The sequence below is a fragment of the Hippopotamus amphibius genome, chromosome 2, assembly GCF_030028045.1.
Source record: "Hippopotamus amphibius kiboko isolate mHipAmp2 chromosome 2, mHipAmp2.hap2, whole genome shotgun sequence".
Classification (NCBI taxonomy): Eukaryota; Metazoa; Chordata; class Mammalia; order Artiodactyla; family Hippopotamidae; genus Hippopotamus; species Hippopotamus amphibius.
The window spans coordinates 66,027,897-66,044,798 of NC_080187.1; the positions used below are offsets into that span (position 1 = coordinate 66,027,897).

Consider the following 16,902-nt stretch of genomic DNA (forward strand, 5'->3'; position numbering starts at 1 on the left):
CCTCAGAGTTTCTGATGCAGTCCATCTGCGGTGTGGGCGGAGAATTTGTATGTCTAGTCAGCTGCTAACAGTGCTAGTCTAGGGATCGTGCTCTGAGAGCCACTGCTTTGAGTCAGATTCCTTCTTATTAACTTAAAAAAATTATTGTGTAAGGAGCTTAGAAATAGTTATGTACAATATCTACTATGGGCCACAACTGCTAGACTTTGGAGATTTAACTGTCAAATAAAACTAAATTCTTCACATGAGTTCACGTAAGGCATCCTTTGGGTAGCTACTGGGGTTGCTGGTGGCAATGTTGTAAAAAGCTTTAGAATTCTCAGAATTGGACCTGATGTGTCTCATGTCACTGTGCCGTGTTTCCACTGCAGGTTTTGCCATTTCTTGCTCTTGGCGTTGGTGTGGATGATGTTTTCCTTCTGGCACATGCATTTAGTGAAACAGGACAGAATAAAAGAATCCCTTTTGAGGTAATAGAAAAACAGAAGAAGAAATATTTGAGGACAGCAAAAGCCCCTCTCTGTTCCTGAGTGTTTGTCCTTTCACTTTTCTCAGTCTGGCCCCGTACACATTTCTGTCCCAAGTCAGATGACACGTTACTGACTCTAAATAAGTAAGTTAGAAGAATCTCAGGACACTTGTTCCAAAGTGTACATTTGTTTCTTTGGGTTTTTTGGTCACTTTGTCCTCACTTCTCCTTGTCCCTTTTTAATCATATTTAAAATGTACTTAAATCATTGCCCTGCAGTTTTGTGTCTTGGGTAGTAATAACCGTAAACAACACGACTGCACAGATAGCTCAGCGCGTTCAGTGTTGGCGTGAGGGCGGAAGGCAGAGACGCCCCTTTCGCCTCCCCTCACATCCGCACTGTAGACTACCAGCTGTCTTCTTTTGCCCCGTATTTGAATTGCTCACACAGCCTGTGGTCTGAGGGGTCCCCGCCCTGTGCAGCTCTCAGCACTGTGGTTTTTCCTCCTCAGGACAGGACCGGGGAGTGCCTCAAGCGCACGGGAGCCAGCGTGGCCCTCACATCCATCAGCAACGTCACAGCCTTCTTCATGGCCGCGTTGATCCCTATTCCCGCTCTGCGGGCGTTCTCCCTGCAGGTGAGTTTCCAGTGACTAGCTCTGTGGGGATCCGTGAATGCTGCACTCAGAGTGAGCCTCCCAGCTCTGCGTTTCTCCAGTGATGTGCTTGCGGTACTACCCCTGTGAAGTAAAGCAGCATTGCCAGCGTTTGGGACTCTTTCTTCTGGGTGGATGCTTCTTTAAGCAATAACCCTGACACTGCCTCTGAAGAAGAGTGCTAGTGTTCTTTCTTTCCTTTCAAGCCCTACAGCTCAGAAGCCTGAGGCTTGTGTATCCTGTGTATCCTCATGACCCAGTGCCTTAGGGAGTTGCCCTTTCCTTTATAGTTTAATTAAAATGGTACCAGGGTCCCTCTGTGTGGGATGCCGATAAGCCCCTACTCCAGATAATCAGGAGTCCTTTGGATTGTTCCCTGGTGCAACCAGCTCTTGGTTATTCCTGCTTCTAAACTCCTCTCTCAGTTTCTGTGCTCACCCCCTCTCCCTTGCTGGCTCTCCTCTCTTGATTTCCCTGAAGCAGCCCCCAACACAAAGCCGCCTCACAGAGGAGACTTCACTGACATGAGGATGAGGTTGCCGTGGAGCCCAGGCTAGGTCATCCTTGAAACTGAGCATCAGATACGTCACTGTGTGAGGAGGTATTGGCCTGCCTGCGGGGGCTCCTCGGCCGGCCCTTGCTTGCCACCTCTCCTTCCCTGGTTTGCCCCACAGTCTCTCCTGTCCCCTCTTCTCTTGCCTTTTGGTTCTTTATCCCACGCTCAAGCTGCCCAGGAAGACTCAGAGTTCCTCTCCCTTTCTTATGCAGAGCAATTTGGTCCCTCATTGTTCTGCACTTTCCTTCCAAACCAGGCCCTTTCACATCTAGAGGCCTCTGAGATGTTTTTCCAAAGAGCCAGCTAACATGAATTGTAAGAATGGAGAGTTCCGTCAACTGGGGATTGCAGCTGTGGTCAGCTCTGTACTTGGTGTAAAGTACCGGCATTGGTCTTCAGCTGCTTGAAACTCAGGGGAAATCCTGAAATTGGTCCACACAGCAGATAAAGAAGGCTACTTGACCAGTTTGTGGCATGGTCTTCCTCAGCCTGAGATGGTTTAGGATTTCGATTTCTCGTGGATGTTGTTGAGGTTTTGTGAATTAAATTCAAATTTTAAAGCTTCAACTATTTTCCAAGAAAGATGAAAGGAGCAGTGGCTTTCCCTTTTCCTTCTCTCTTACAATGTGATAGTAATTCATGAGATGGCCAGGTTTTTAAAAGAAAGTATTTTTGGTGTCACCTTTTAAACTGTTGTTACGTCCATCTGGCTTATTCATACTGTTTTACTCCTTTTAATCACCAAAAGGTTCTAGGGATTGTGACCAGGAAGAGAGATTGACAAATCGTAGATTGAGGTTTCTATTTATATTTTCGTCAGTACACTCAGCTCTTTTTAGCCTTCAGATATGAATCTTGTTTCGCTAATTACCGATAAAGGCCTAAGCAGCTAGTGATCTTAACTGCATTTGGGACACTAGACTTGTTTAATATTTGGTGTAAGATTTCGTGCCCATCACTGTGACCAGGCTCCCCCCCCCCCAAAAAAAAATACTACAGAAAAGCTTATTTTCATTTTATTGTAAATATATAGAAAATAGAAATAGTTGTCGTGAGTGAATGAATGAATAAATTAAATTTGAAAGTAGGACCCAAGTTCAAGGAAAATGAAAATATATCTAACTGCTCAGTACTATGGAAGGTAAATAAAAGATGCCCACTAATTTATTGGTACAATTGAAGTTTTAGGATGCCTTTTGCACAGACATGCGTGTGTGTAGCACCCTTTGATAGGCCACTCTTGTCTCGTACACAGCAGATTCTGGTATTGAGAAATTGCCTTAGAGTCTTTTAACAGTGGGACCCTCCCTCCTGCCTCTGTCCTTCTCTGCCTGCCTTTTCCCTCGCTGTTCTTTATCTGCTCTGCCTCACGCTCCTTCTTTTCTTCTTGTCCCTCTCTCTCATTTTCTCCTCTCCTCTCTTAGTACAAACTGATGATTCATCAAGGCATACTCTCCTTTAATGATATCCTATGGTGTGGTGGTCTGAAAAGCTACATGAGTTTTCCTTACGCCTTTTAGAAAATCCAGTACGCTAAGTTCTCCCAAGGTAAGCACCTTATTGAGACAAAATGAATACTGTTGGTTTTGCATTTTTCTATTCCAAGGCACTGGAGTATCACTTTAGAAAATTGCATCCACAGCTTCTAGGAGTCCTCATTTATTAAAGAATGGCTTCCTGTGATACTGTTTCATTTTTGGTCAAAAAACAGACAAACAAAAACAAAAAGCAAAAAAAGAACAGAAAATTTAAGAAAAAAAGAGCACGCCATGAATTTTGCTGTAGTCATCAGAAGTTTTACACTTGGTTCCCTTTAAAATGTATTGACATTTGAAATTGACCATTATATAGTTTCTCTTTCCTTTAGTAACTGTGTTAAGTTGTAGCTTTGGGTATTCATTTGTATTTGTATTTTCAGGATGCTATAGATTAAGCATCAGAAGGGACATATCCAAAATGATGTGTCCGGTAGTAAACCCACATTTAGAATTTTTCCTTGTGGAGCCTTTCCAATTTTGTAATCTTGCCAAAATAAATAGAATTTTTTTTCCCAAAGAAACCTCCTTGTCAATCTTCATCCGTCTGTCCAAATGCCACCTCTATACCAGAAAGCAGTGGCACTGTCTGTAATTCTTTGAGAACGAATGCCCTGCACTGGGGCTTTGCTCGTAACTGAATGGTATTTGTTCTTCAGTGAAAACTCCCAGAACAGAATGCCTTATTGTTCCAAATGGTAAGAGGTTTTAGACAAGGGCCCCTCTAGGCAGGGCCAGTTCCTCTCTGCTCTGCAAGTGTCTCAGTGGGGCCACCCATAGATGCTTTGCAGGGGAATGGGACATTTCCTTTAAGCACAGCAATTAGAATTGATTGACGGTGCAAGATCATATCCCCATCATCTTTTCAGACTTACTTAAAATTTTTTAAACTGCTCTTTGCTCTAGCAGTGACCCTTCTCTCTTACTGAGAAATCCTTACTTTTTATTATTTCGGTGCACTTTAGAGGATGTTGAAGTTCTACTAGTTTCTCATCAGAAAATGTCCTACCTACATATGTAATAAGCTATTGGACAGTAAGTTTAGATGGGAAGCTACCTTGGGTTTCTTCTTTCATTGCTCCATTTCCACCACAAAGAAACTAAGCAAGATGCCCATCAGATTTCTCTGATGGATGAGGCTGGTATCAGATACATTCCCCAGCCACTGCAGAAAGCACATGTTCTGGCCACAACATCTGGGCCACCTGTATACACCTGCATGGCTTATCTATGCACAGTCTCTGACCTCATCCCCAGGAACTTCTGTTCAGAATAAGATGCCCAGAGTTTCTTGTCTGTATTACACTCCAGAATTCTAAGCATGATTGTAATAAAAAGAAAAACTGGAAGAATTCCACCTCCAAGGTTAAGTTTTCCTGGAAAACCCTTGAGGATCAGACCCATTCTCCCCTGTGTTCTGATTGGTCAGGAATCCTAACCCTGCCCCCGTGTCTGTCCCCTCGGGGGGTGATCAGACCTAACAAGAACTCCCAGGTCCCACCTGGGCTAAGGGCTTAGGCCTCAAGCCTGCATTTGAATCCGATTCACTGGGAACCTCAGGCAGGTTACTTTCCTCTGCACCATGGGTCTTTACTGGATCATATGGTCGACAGCGGTTCTACTGTCTGCCTCCTGGTTGCTGTAAGAATCGAATGGATCATGTGTAACTTAACTGCCTGACCTCCCATCACTCCTCCTCCTCCTTTCTCCTCCCCAATAGAATTTTAAACCCAGCAGTGCTGCGTAGCTTTTAAACTCAGACACCTCCTATCAGATTTCCTCCATGCATCCTTCCTCCCTGGTCCTCCCAAAATCCATTTTTGTCTTCTCTGTCTCCCAAGAAACCTTTCTTGACCACACTCCCCACACCCATGTGTACCCCCACCTGCGTGCTCCCCCTCCTAGAGCCACTCTGGAACCCTGGCATGCTTTTATTACTACATTTATCAGCCTAAATTGTAATTTGTTTATAGTTCTGGCTGTGTCTTTCCTTGAGAGTAGGATTTTGTCTTATTTATCTTTGTGTATCCTGTACCCAATATGGTGCCCTGACTTTTTAAAGTATTTGCCTCTTAGGTAAATCCTCTAGTCAAAATAGTGATTTGCTTATAACATATTAGGCAAGTCTTTAAAATACCTTCTATACATTAGAGTGGCCAGTTAACATGTTTCACATAGTTTGAGTTGAGGAGTTTTCAAGGCAGGCTAAGAAGAGAGGGGTTGGGTAATTCTTAGGAGACTGTTGGTTATTTTTTTCATTTTGTAGACTTGACAGGGAATTAATTATTGAAAAGCATCTCTCCAGAAGTTGGGCTTGCTATTTCACCTCAAGCATAAATTCACAAATTATTATCCAAAGACCTTTGCAAAATTCTCTTCTGATATTGTTTGGTACCAGTTGTAATCAGGTTTTCTTTTCTCACCCTGAGATGTTAACCCAGTTTGAGGTTTTAGAACTAAGCAGTTCTTTGAAAAACCTCTTAAGAGTTTTTATTTTTCAAAAAAATTTCTGATCATTTCTTGGTTACTTAGCATTCCAGTTGCGTTTTTCATCGTGCTGCTTCTTTCCATGCCTTTCTGAACGGGAGAGCCCTTTCAACTGTCCTCTGTTGACTTTCCCCCATTAACAGCCCAATTGTGTAATTTTTACTAGGTCAGCAGGAGATTTGCCAAAGTGCTACAGAATCTAGCCCCGTGTCTATTCTAGATTATGGAGTGACTTTTGAATCTGTACTTATTTATTCTGCATACTAGAATCACACACAGGAATTTCTGCTTAACTCTCCTTGACCTTTTATGTTACTGCGCTCGCACACCCCACAGGCTACTCCAGAGGCTATTTGGAATGTGCCTATTAAAAACCTCGGGGGACGTGTTTGAAATTTTATTTCATGTTTTAAAGGTGACATTTTGATATACTCGATCCACTTTATATATAAATTTTCTAAGTGTAAAATCAGGTCTGCATGAACTCTTAGAAATGTTCTAAGAGGGAAATGTTTCTTTTTGTCTTAAAGTAAAACATCTCAAGTATATTCTCTGTTCTGCCTTTGTCAGTTTGGTTTGGTTAGGTTGCTACAAGATGCTAGTTTAGTTTAGTTCATGTGTTTGTACCCTCTGGGCTCATGGAATTATTAGAGATGGGAAGAATCGGAATGATGGAGGCTTCCTATTCCAGTCAAATGGTCTCTTAATGATGGACGAGAAGCAAAGTGATGAGAAACTCCAGCATCTGTTTCAGGCTTAAACATCTCAGTTAGGAAAGTGAAAGAGAGATGTTTACAGCATCTTTATGTTCAAAGTAGTCCTCTGACTGGGAGGAGATGTGTTAGTGACCTCTACATTTTTTTTCTCCCAGGCGGCTGTAGTAGTGGTATTCAACTTTGCTATGGTTCTCCTGATTTTTCCTGCCATTCTCAGCATGGATTTGTATCGACGTGAGGACAGGAGGTTGGATATTTTCTGCTGTTTTACAAGGTACATTTCTATCTGCTGTGGCCTTTATTTGTTGGGAGCAGAGTGGTAGTTTTAGAGAACTTTTTAGTCTGCGAACTTCGAAGGAAGTTTGATTAACAGTGTGATGGACGCAGGGGAGATAATGGACAGAGGATGCTTCCTCGGGGGGGACATTGGAGTCACTGGGGTTCTCTCCTCCCTCGACTGAACATTCTTACAGCCCCAACATTGTGATACACGTGATCACTGTTTATCACACACCAAGACTGCTGACTGTTGGGAATGTGTTGTATCTCTGTGGATTATGGCAGAACAAAGGTTGGAAACTGCCATCGGGAAAAAAATATCAGCCTTTGGGTGCTTTGGTTTTGAGTTTTTTAAAGGAATTATGCATTAAAGAGGTTCATCAGCATGTAACTTGATTTTTGTCATCCAAATTCAGGATCAACCATCTATTTGGCCACCTCTGATTTGCTCATACCTATGTCCAGATAGATTAAACCAGATGATGTTTGTGGAGTTCAGTGATACATTTTGCTCCTAAATCAGAGCTGTGTAAAGTGGATAGTATCAGTCATTGGCAAAAATGAAAGCACCGTTTGCCGGTTTCAGTGTACCATGACAACATATTTCCCCCTCTTTCAGCCCGTGTGTCAGCAGAGTGATTCAGGTTGAACCCCAGGCCTACACAGAGACTCACGATAACACCCGCTACAGCCCCCCACCCCCCTACAGCAGCCACAGCTTCACCCACGAAACCCAGATCACCATGCAGTCCACGGTGCAGCTTCGCACGGAGTACGACCCCCACACACACGTGTACTACACCACTGCCGAGCCACGCTCTGAGATCTCTGTGCAGCCCGTCACCGTGGCCCAGGACACGCTCAACTGCCAGAGCCCTGAGAGCACCAGTTCCACGAGGGACCTGCTCTCCCAGTTCTCTGACTCCAGCCTCCACTGCCTTGAGCCCCCCTGCACCAAGTGGACACTCTCCTCTTTTGCCGAGAAGCACTATGCTCCTTTCCTCTTGAAACCAAAAGCTAAGGTAATTACCAAAACAGAAGACTCGTGCTGTCTTCAAAAAATAACAGAGCAGGCGCCTTTGGAATTCATCAGATTGCTTCTTCAGATGTGATGTATTTCAGGCCTCCTAACGAGTCAGTGCATTTAGAGCTTGAGGCTGTTTTAATGAGCTCATCTTCTACAGGAGTGCATCTCTATGTGGCAAATGTTTCTTTCAATTTACATCAACTCCTTGCATTTTAAGCATTTTATTCTAAATGAGCTTCTTAAAAAATGTGATTACCATGATTTTATGCTTTTTCCTCTGGGGAAACAACCCCTACGTGCTGCGTCAGGGCAGCGTGATGGTAAGAGTGAGGTATAAACCAAACAACTCATCTTTGTCGAGAGAGAGCTGGTTATGTTCCTCTGGGTCTGATCTCGGGCCCCTTATTCTGTTGCAGGTCGTGGTGATCTTCCTTTTCCTGGGCCTCCTGGGGGTCAGCCTTTATGGGACCACCCGAGTGCGTGATGGGCTGGACCTTACAGATATTGTGCCTCGGGAAACTAGAGAATATGACTTTATTGCTGCACAGTTCAAATACTTCTCTTTCTACAACATGTATATAGTTACTCAGAAAGCAGACTACCCGAATATCCAGCACTTACTTTACGACCTTCACAAGAGTTTCAGTAATGTGAAGTATGTCATGTTGGAAGAAAATAAACAGCTTCCCAAAATGTGGCTGCACTACTTCAGAGACTGGCTGCAAGGTAAGATGCTGCTGGAGGGCCCTCGTCCTTTGTAAACATTCACCATTTGGTCTTTGGTGTGTTCAGCTTCCACAGGTTCTCTTTGTTCACTTTATTAAAGTGTTAGATTATAGTGTAACACTGACACGTTTCATTGACTTCTAAGTGTTGCTTCACATTCTTATATAGACTCTTTCTGGGTCAGCTCCCAAATCTGGTTTTTACCTATAAAACGATGCAAACAATTCAAATGGCTGATTCAGGAACTTCTGTAAGAGTTTATGAGTACACCGTAGGAAATGGGAAAGTAGGTTATAAAATATGGAACTGGATGCTTCTAGTACTCTTTTTTTTTTTTTTGAATGGTGGCTAGTTTGGTGACCAAGTGAAATCCAAGTGTTGATAGAATTTCTAGGCTGACTCACTGCCAAATTATAGCTTACTACACCCATAGTTGTGTATCACTGGTGAATATAATTTAAAATTCCATATTTTGACCATCCTTTGACTTGGTCTATGAAGTAAGCTGAAGTGCTCGATCCCATCTCATAGTATGTCATAAATAATCAAATTCTTCTTTAAAATGCCTTTCTTAGCTTCCTGCCTTGCTCTTAGAAACAGTTTCTAGGAAATAGTAGTCAACTGGAGAGAAAGAGGGCCTAAATTTGCTCCTGACTGCTGACTGAATACGAATGTATTCAGTGATTCTAAGAACATCTGTTCATTTATTCTGTGTTGACACATGCAAAGTGAAGTGGAGAATCAAGATACTTATCCACACAATTCAAGCAGAAATACCCTTACTGGAATACCCACATAATTATGGCCCCAACATTTTTTGGCTTCAGTTATCCAAATGATTGTCTTAATTTCCCACTTAATTAGGCTTGTTTAAACACAGATTTAAGTGCCTTTTTTGGTCTTAAGTCAGTACACTTGTATGTAAAGATTAAGCAGCCAGTTTCCCTGTGAGTTTGCATGAAATGGTCCACAACTTGAATTTGACTGAAAATTCTTCAGTGCAGTTTCTGGCTTTGACACGTGTTCCTAGAGTTTTGTTCACGCATGTATACCAGATTTGACCTCTCTTTCTAAGGAAGGCAAAGAGGGCTACGTGACATTAACATTATTGTGTAACACGCTCATGAAATGAACTTGAATTTGTTCCAAGTCTTATTTTTTACAGTGGTTTGGGAAGCAGTAGTTTTTTTTTTTGTTTTTTGTTTTTTGTTTTCAGATAATGAACCAGAAAGTTGAGAGATACCCTGCTTTTCATTTTTCCCCCTTTGCCCAAAGACATGCAAATAACTTGCCACAAATAGCAAAGAGGTCTGCGGAGTACTGCCAGTATCTGTACTGCCAGTATCTGAGCGAAGGGGGGTTATTGTCGAATTGATTCCAGTGTCTTCGGCCATTCCTTTGGATGCTCAACATGGCATGTTAGGCTGAGCTTGGGAAGGGGGCAGAGGGGCATTGTCTCCAGGCAGTGCAGAGGGCTAACCTTTTTATAGCATATTGTAAATTATCCCCATGCTTTCTTCCCTTTAAAGACCTGAAGCAGTTGGACTAGAGAATCTTTTTAAAAGGTGCATTTGAATCATGTTTTGATTGCTAAGTAAACAGCACCCACCAAGTAAGATCCATTCATACCCCCTGGTCGGGGTCCCAGCCAGCTCTAGACCTCTACATTTGACTCCGGCAAGGTCCAGCAGAGCACTGTGCATGGAATGGCCCATATTGGGACCACCGGCTACCCAGACGTTTTTCAGGCGTATTGAGTGGTTGATTTGGTCTTTGAACATTTCCTCTTAGGATGTAGTTATCCTTGAGTCAGCTTTCCTTCAGAACATTTTGTGTGGTTGCTAAGTGATGGGACCCTCATTAGTTTTTAATGGAATGACCATTACAAACCACGTCATCCCATTGGTCTTTAGCAACATTCCAGTAGTTTCTGGCGGGAGATGTTTACTCATAAAAAGGTGGTTTACTCATAATGATAATACAGAAATTATTCCAAATATCACCTTTATACATACGTGCAAATAAGGTGACTCTGGAGAGAAAAACCACAGTGTACGAATGGTGTTTATTATTTCACGCTGAATTATGCAAATAAAATTTAGAGTAACATTTTATTTTTAGGGTCCCATATCAAAGAAAAAATTGACAACTGGGATAATTAACTCAGAACGTCACACTAGAAAATAATTTCTAGTATAAAATATTTTAAATGAAGACGCTCTAGCTAAAACTTTAATGTTTTGTTGTAAAATAAGTGGAACATCACAGTTCTTTCCTACAGTATGCCTGGGTTGGCATGTGAAATGTTTGGCCAAGGGAGGAAGCAAATCCTTGTTCCTTGTTTTAAGTGTCAAGATTGTGTGATGTGCACGCACTTAGGCCAAACCATTGTTACTTGAGTTTTTTGATAATTAATCAGAAAATAATACACTAATTATGAAAGAACATTTTTGTAAAGTCAATGATTATTTTTCATTCATCGTGAAGCTCCAGCCGAGTGAATGGTGAGTAAGGGGCCAACAGCATAGATGATGAGTTGAACTGAATTGCCAGTGGAGTTGACCTCCCCAAATAAGATCTGTCTTTGTTTGTTTCACTCTAGGGTGTCCCCGGAGTCTTAGAGTATAAATATCTTAAAACTGCGCTCAGATTTTTGGGCCCCCCTGTTTGCCACCAGATATCATTGGTGCCTGCATTAACTCTGCTATCTTATTCTTGTGCCCTCAACAAATGCTTTCTGGCCGCCATAGTGCATTCAGGGCAATTTAGAGCATCCATGGTTCAAGCTGCCTCTGGAAGAGGCTGCCTGGCTTCAAAGCTTAGCTCCAGCACTTACCTGCTGGGTGGCTTTCCTCAAGTTACTTTAGCTTCCCCAGCCTCAGTTTCCTCATCTGCAAAGTGGGAACCATAACACTAGTAGGCTATCTCATGAGGTTGTTTCAAGAATTAAACTAGGGGTGATCAGTGTAAAACGCTTAGACAACCCTGCACTCGCTATAGTCACGAGCCACTCCCCAGGGTTAGCAGGTCAAGAGGAAAGGGTTAAAGTGACATACAAGCCACAAGTGATGAAAATTCTGTTGTGGTGAGGAAAACAAAACAGGCCTCTTTCCTGGGGGCTGGGAGGGTAGGGGTTGTTTTTTTTTCTCCTGTTTATTTTTTTCAAAAACAGCAAAAAAGGCTTTAGGTAATAAAATAACATCTGTTCAATACCGATGGTTGTGTGCATGCCTTGCTATGAAAACCAGTCTCTGTGTGAGAGGGGAACACGGCCATCCCGGTGGTCTTCCTGCCCGCCCCGCCACCACTCCACGCTCCCCGCCTGAACAGGGCCTTCTTTCACCATCCAGCCCACGGGCCTCATCCCCAAATTGTTCCTGTGAAAACAATGCCCGCAGCAATGTCGGAAGGAAGGTTCCGTTTAGAGAGGGAGGGACAGAGAGCGTGCGTCCGGTGTTCCCCTCTCCCCACGATGGCAAGCCCCCGAGAGTTTTAAGCATTTTGAGCACTGACGGAACCAGTTGTGTGTGTTGTGGGGAGTGGGGGGCGGGTGGCTTTTAAGTCACTCGGGGCATGTGGTGAAATGAAACAAACCCTCCTCCCTTATTACTGGCCACGTCTAACCCGTGCCTGTGCATTTGTTCAAAAGACGTGGCTTCCTGAGCTGCTGGGACTTGGGAGTTCAACGTGGGAGGTGATTTGGGGGAGTGGGGTGACGGAAGAGGTGGGGGTGTCAGAGGAGAGTGTGTGCAAGCCAGAAATTGCTCAGACCCTAAGGCCGGGTCACCAGGGCCCTGTTTTCTCTTCCAACATGCTTATCTCTACAGCTGTAGCCAAACCGTCAGGTCTGTAATGATGGTTTTGATTACAGAGGCCAAGCGCAGCTGTGTGTGGTGGGCTGGTGGGCTCGCCCATCCCCCAAGCCCAGAAAGCTCTTTCCTTCCCCTCCCAGGCCTTGTGGTTTGTCATCTGTTCTCACAGAGCCCTCTCGTATTGGCCTGTGGCTTCCTGTTCTCAGTCTGATCCAAATGTACCCTGTGAGGTATTTCCCTGCACACACATGCACACAAGATCCCTCCTCCCCTCTCCTCCACACCCCCTCTTTAAGGAAGGGTGGCAGAGAGGAAGAGAACAGTCCAAAGTTGAATAGGTGTTGGCTGTGATCTTTACACAACCTGGCAGCCGATCCCACAGCTTGTATTAGCTCCGCACGTCGAACAGATGGAACAAATTGACAGAATCATGTTCACTCACCCTGGGCTGGAGAAGCAACTGAGGTTGCTGTTTGAAGTTAGGGGTTTGAATGTGTTTTTCCCGCTCCGAGTGGACTTTCTGGTTGTATTGAAGAACCCGTGGCTTAGCACCCAGGGTGGCACAAAACAGTGAGTGAGCCTGGTGTGTCTTCTTCACCTAGATCTCTCTTGCTTTCTTTTGTCATAGGGGAGAAGAAGGGGAGTTGGGGGGGGGGGGTAAAATGTGTATTTGTTTCCTAGAGATAAATATCCCCCCTTCTGCCTTTGAAGCAGTGATTATCAGCAACTTGAAGTTCATGCATGAAAAACCTAATAGTATCAGGTGAAGTCAAGTGCAAGTAGAATACAGAGTGCTTGGGATGATGGCAAATACTGCCCTGTCCTTGACTTAGCCCACCCCCTTAGGACCAGGGTCATTCTGCTTAGGAGTTATAATGTATTACACGCATTTGCCTTTTCTAGGACTTCAGGATGCATTTGACAGTGACTGGGAAACCGGGAAAATCATGCCAAACAATTACAAAAATGGATCAGACGATGGGGTCCTTGCCTACAAACTCCTGGTGCAAACTGGTAGCCGTGATAAGCCCATCGACATCAGTCAGGTACTCTCACTGCCTTACACCATGGGAGCTTCGGAGGGCGCCGTTGAGCTTTGGAGCAACGGCCACTGAAGACTGCTTGACAGTATGCAGTCCCAGCCTGTGCTGTCTGTAGACCTGAGGCATCGGGGGCTGGAAGAAAGAATATTGAGTTGGCTCTAATTCTCTTCATTCCACCAACAAATTGTGTGACTGCAGGCAAACCAGAGAGCCTCACCTTGCTCATCTGTCAAGTGGGGACAAGTGTGTTACCTTCAGTGCAATTGTCAGAAGAAAGTATAGTTGAGGCAATGCAGACTCTTTCAGATGTTAGACGTACTGTGTTGCATTGTTCTCTTTCGAATTCTAGTGCTTGTCACCATGTCAGTCTTGGCTGTATTCAAACTTGGAAAGATGGGTCCACTGGGTAGTGGAATTTGAAAGAATAGAATCTGGGGTGGATGGATGGCTTAGGAGAGGTTACTAGAAGGACAGGAAGATTTGTTACGTTTGACTCCTTTAGGTCGCTGTGGCCTGAGGAGTGGAGGAGGACAGACAGATTGCTCTGTCATGAGCGAGGCAGATGGAAATGCAGATCCTTGGAATCTGAGTGGACTTACTGTTGTGCTCACCCCCTAAGTAAGAAGAGCTGTCTCTATTTGGTAATCACATTCTCCAGCTGCATTTGCCTCTTCACTGTGACACTTCCAGTATACCCCTTTTGATTCCTTGGGCTTGCTGGGGAGGGCGTTTGGACTCTTCAGATTTCAAATGAGTCCAGCCCCACTACTGGCTTCCCCAGATCCTATTCCCTCTGCTCTTCGTAGCTTACTTGCTTCACCTTCAGGCAGAAAACCGTCATGCTAATGACCTTTCCAGCAGCTCTGTTTATTGTCTCCCCTTTTTTGCTGGCATTAAAGGTGACAGATTTACAAAGTACATTGTTCAGAGTTATTATGGAGTGTGAACTTGGTGCTTTATGGCCGCATGCAGCATGCTGTCAGGTTTGACAAGGATGCGGGCAGAGGAGACTGTCTGAGAGATAGCAAGGGGATGCCCTGGGGCTGGGCTGGGTGTTAGGGACCAGGGACACTGCAGAACACATGTGATTGGGCCAGGCCCCCGGACATCATTTCCTCTGCCTGGGAGGGAGAAGAGTGTGCTGCGTGCACAGAGGCCGTGAGCTGTACTATGTAATTCCAGAGACGGCTTGAAGACATACAGTTGTTACGTATCCTGTGGATTAATTGAATCCAGACCCCTGAAATTTAGTTCTCTCACTCTCCTCCACTTGCTTCCTTCACTCTTTCTCTATTAATTTCTGTCACTGGTGTTTCTCCTTTTGTTAAAAAAAAGACCAAACGTATTGGAACCAGGTCTCAATCTAAAGTAAACAGGAAAAAATACATGCACACATAAGTGTGTGTCTGCGAATACCCGTCTCCCAGTGTTTCTTGTGTATGCAAGGCTCGCAGACCCGCTTCAGAGGGAGCATAGTATTTGGCTTCCTCTTAGGGTGTGACCACCTCTCTCAGGATAAGATTCCCAAAAAGACCGAGCTTGTGCACCCATCCCTTCCACATTCTGGCGACGGGCATTTTTTGAATACACAGGTCATAGGAGGCTAGTGTTAGCAAAATTTATACAGATGTTGTTTTATTTTTATAGCTCTCCCCCATTTACTGGGTGGCATTTCCTTCCGTGTTAACAGCAGAGGTTAACTGCACACAGACGTGTATGGGGATTCTTGCCAGGTTTTTTTTCCCCTTCCTCTCCTATAAATATGTTTCTCCAGATTGTTCATTCTCCGCCTTGGCCGCAGACAGTCTTTTAGCATTCAGATTTAATTGGTTCAGTCAATTCCTGGGCCATCTGCAGAACTGTGTGTGTGTGTGTGTGTGTGTGTTATAAACATGCCGATTATCGCATCCTCTGATAAGTGCGTTTTGAAAGAAACCAAAGGTGTTCTGGTGGGATTTTCTGTACTTGCAAACAGTGGGCATTCTCTTCTTTGTTGCAAATGCTGGTGCAGAGCTCTGCTTCTATTCTCTCCAGGCAAGAGTGTGTTTACCCCAGGCCCCATTCTGAAAGTCTTCTGTTCTGCCCATTTTGCAGCTGACTAAACGGCGCCTGGTGGACGCAGACGGCATCATTAATCCCAGTGCTTTCTACATCTACCTGACCGCTTGGGTCAGCAACGACCCCGTGGCTTACGCCGCCTCCCAAGCCAACATCCGGCCTCACCGTCCTGAGTGGGTCCACGACAAAGCCGACTACATGCCAGAAACCAGGCTGAGAAGTAAGTAGCCCTCCATTGGGCCTGCACGCTTATGGGCTCCTTACACCCTGCACTTGCAGGCTCTGTCACAGCCCTCATCCATTGACGCTACCCAGGGTTCAAAAGTGTAAACAGAACAATATATTTCTTTTAGTTTAAAACTCTGGGAGACAGATGAGGATGTCTAATCGAATGCAACTCATGCTCTATCACACTGAGAAATAAGAGTCTCTAATCTCCCTTTGTGCTTTTGACTCTAAAACGTCCACCAGGCATCTCTCTTTAATGCCAGCTGTTCCATGTGAAAGTTGGGGACGCCTCCAGGTTGAGTGTTGTTTTACTATTGCAGAGTTTTATCGCTGGGGATTATATGTTTATCTTAACTTTGTCAACTCTGGTGTTGAAGGGATTTTTGGCAAGTTGGGTCATTCCTGTAAGCCACCAAGCACCTGTACTCTGTCAAGGCTGTTTAAACCGGAGCAGAAAAGTCTGTATACAACAGCGTCCTCTTCCTTTCACCTCTCAGCCCCGACTTTGAAAGGTGGTTCTGGATGGATTTAATTTGCATTTATGTTAGAGATGTTAGTAGCGTATACCTTGGGTATGAGGCCGAGGGAGGATGTGAGAAAGAAGACAGGTCCCTCTGCGAACATGGCTGGAGAGCAGGCGGGTTGGGCTTCCCTGGATCTAAACCTTGCCTTGTGGCAAGCAGCCAAGGCTTGTCTTAATGAAAATTTATAGTTGAGATTATAATAGGGCAAATCATGTTTAGCAAGTCAACTGAATGACCCCAAAGGGTCTGGAACACACAACGGCAGTAACTAAATGCTTGTTGTGTGAGGATTTCTTCCCCTGCTGCTGAAGACTTAGCATTGCATTAAAAAAGAAGCATGGAAGGTTTAAGTGTGTTAGATCACTAAAAGGATAAGAAAGTTAAGCATTTTTTCAGTAAAGCATGACTTTCCAGTTATTTTGTTCTCATAAGAGATTGAGTAAAACAGTTTGAACTTAGTATTTTCACTTGTGTCAGTTGAACAAAAAATGTTCCCACAGTTGAATTCTTAAGTTGTTTAGACCCATTACAAAGAGCGACTGCTTCTAGAAGATTAAAATCTAAGGGTAAATCAATACACAGATCACAGGCTCCTCCTCCACCACCCCGCCCCCAAATCAAAGGTTGATTATCATTTAAAGTTTTTTAAACCAAAGATTGGAACTGTAAAGCCCTGAAAGACTGTCACTGGTATTATTTGTCCTTCATGTTGAAAGAGGTGCAGTAAGTGGACTTTCTTGCTGAGTTCTTTCTCTTCTCATTGCAATTACGGAGATTCCGGGGATG

At 44.1% G+C, this 16,902-nt stretch overlaps 1 protein-coding gene across 3 annotated transcripts in view; it reads left to right on the forward strand.

Annotated features, from left to right (window-relative positions):
* PTCH1 (patched 1) overlaps positions 1 to 16,902 on the forward strand; it is a 60,298-nt gene that overhangs the window by 28,687 nt on the left and 14,709 nt on the right. For 2 of the 3 annotated variants that reach the window (XM_057723839.1, XM_057723840.1), the window contains exons 11-17: positions 372 to 470; positions 982 to 1,107; positions 6,575 to 6,693; positions 7,318 to 7,720; positions 8,142 to 8,451; positions 13,167 to 13,309; positions 15,401 to 15,584. In XM_057723839.1, coding sequence (XP_057579822.1) covers positions 372 to 470; positions 982 to 1,107; positions 6,575 to 6,693; positions 7,318 to 7,720; positions 8,142 to 8,451; positions 13,167 to 13,309; positions 15,401 to 15,584 — 1,384 coding nt within the window. The remainder of the gene's footprint in view (positions 1 to 371; positions 471 to 981; positions 1,108 to 6,574; positions 6,694 to 7,317; positions 7,721 to 8,141; positions 8,452 to 13,166; positions 13,310 to 15,400; positions 15,585 to 16,902) is intronic. The other variant, XM_057723841.1, reaches the window with a different exon arrangement.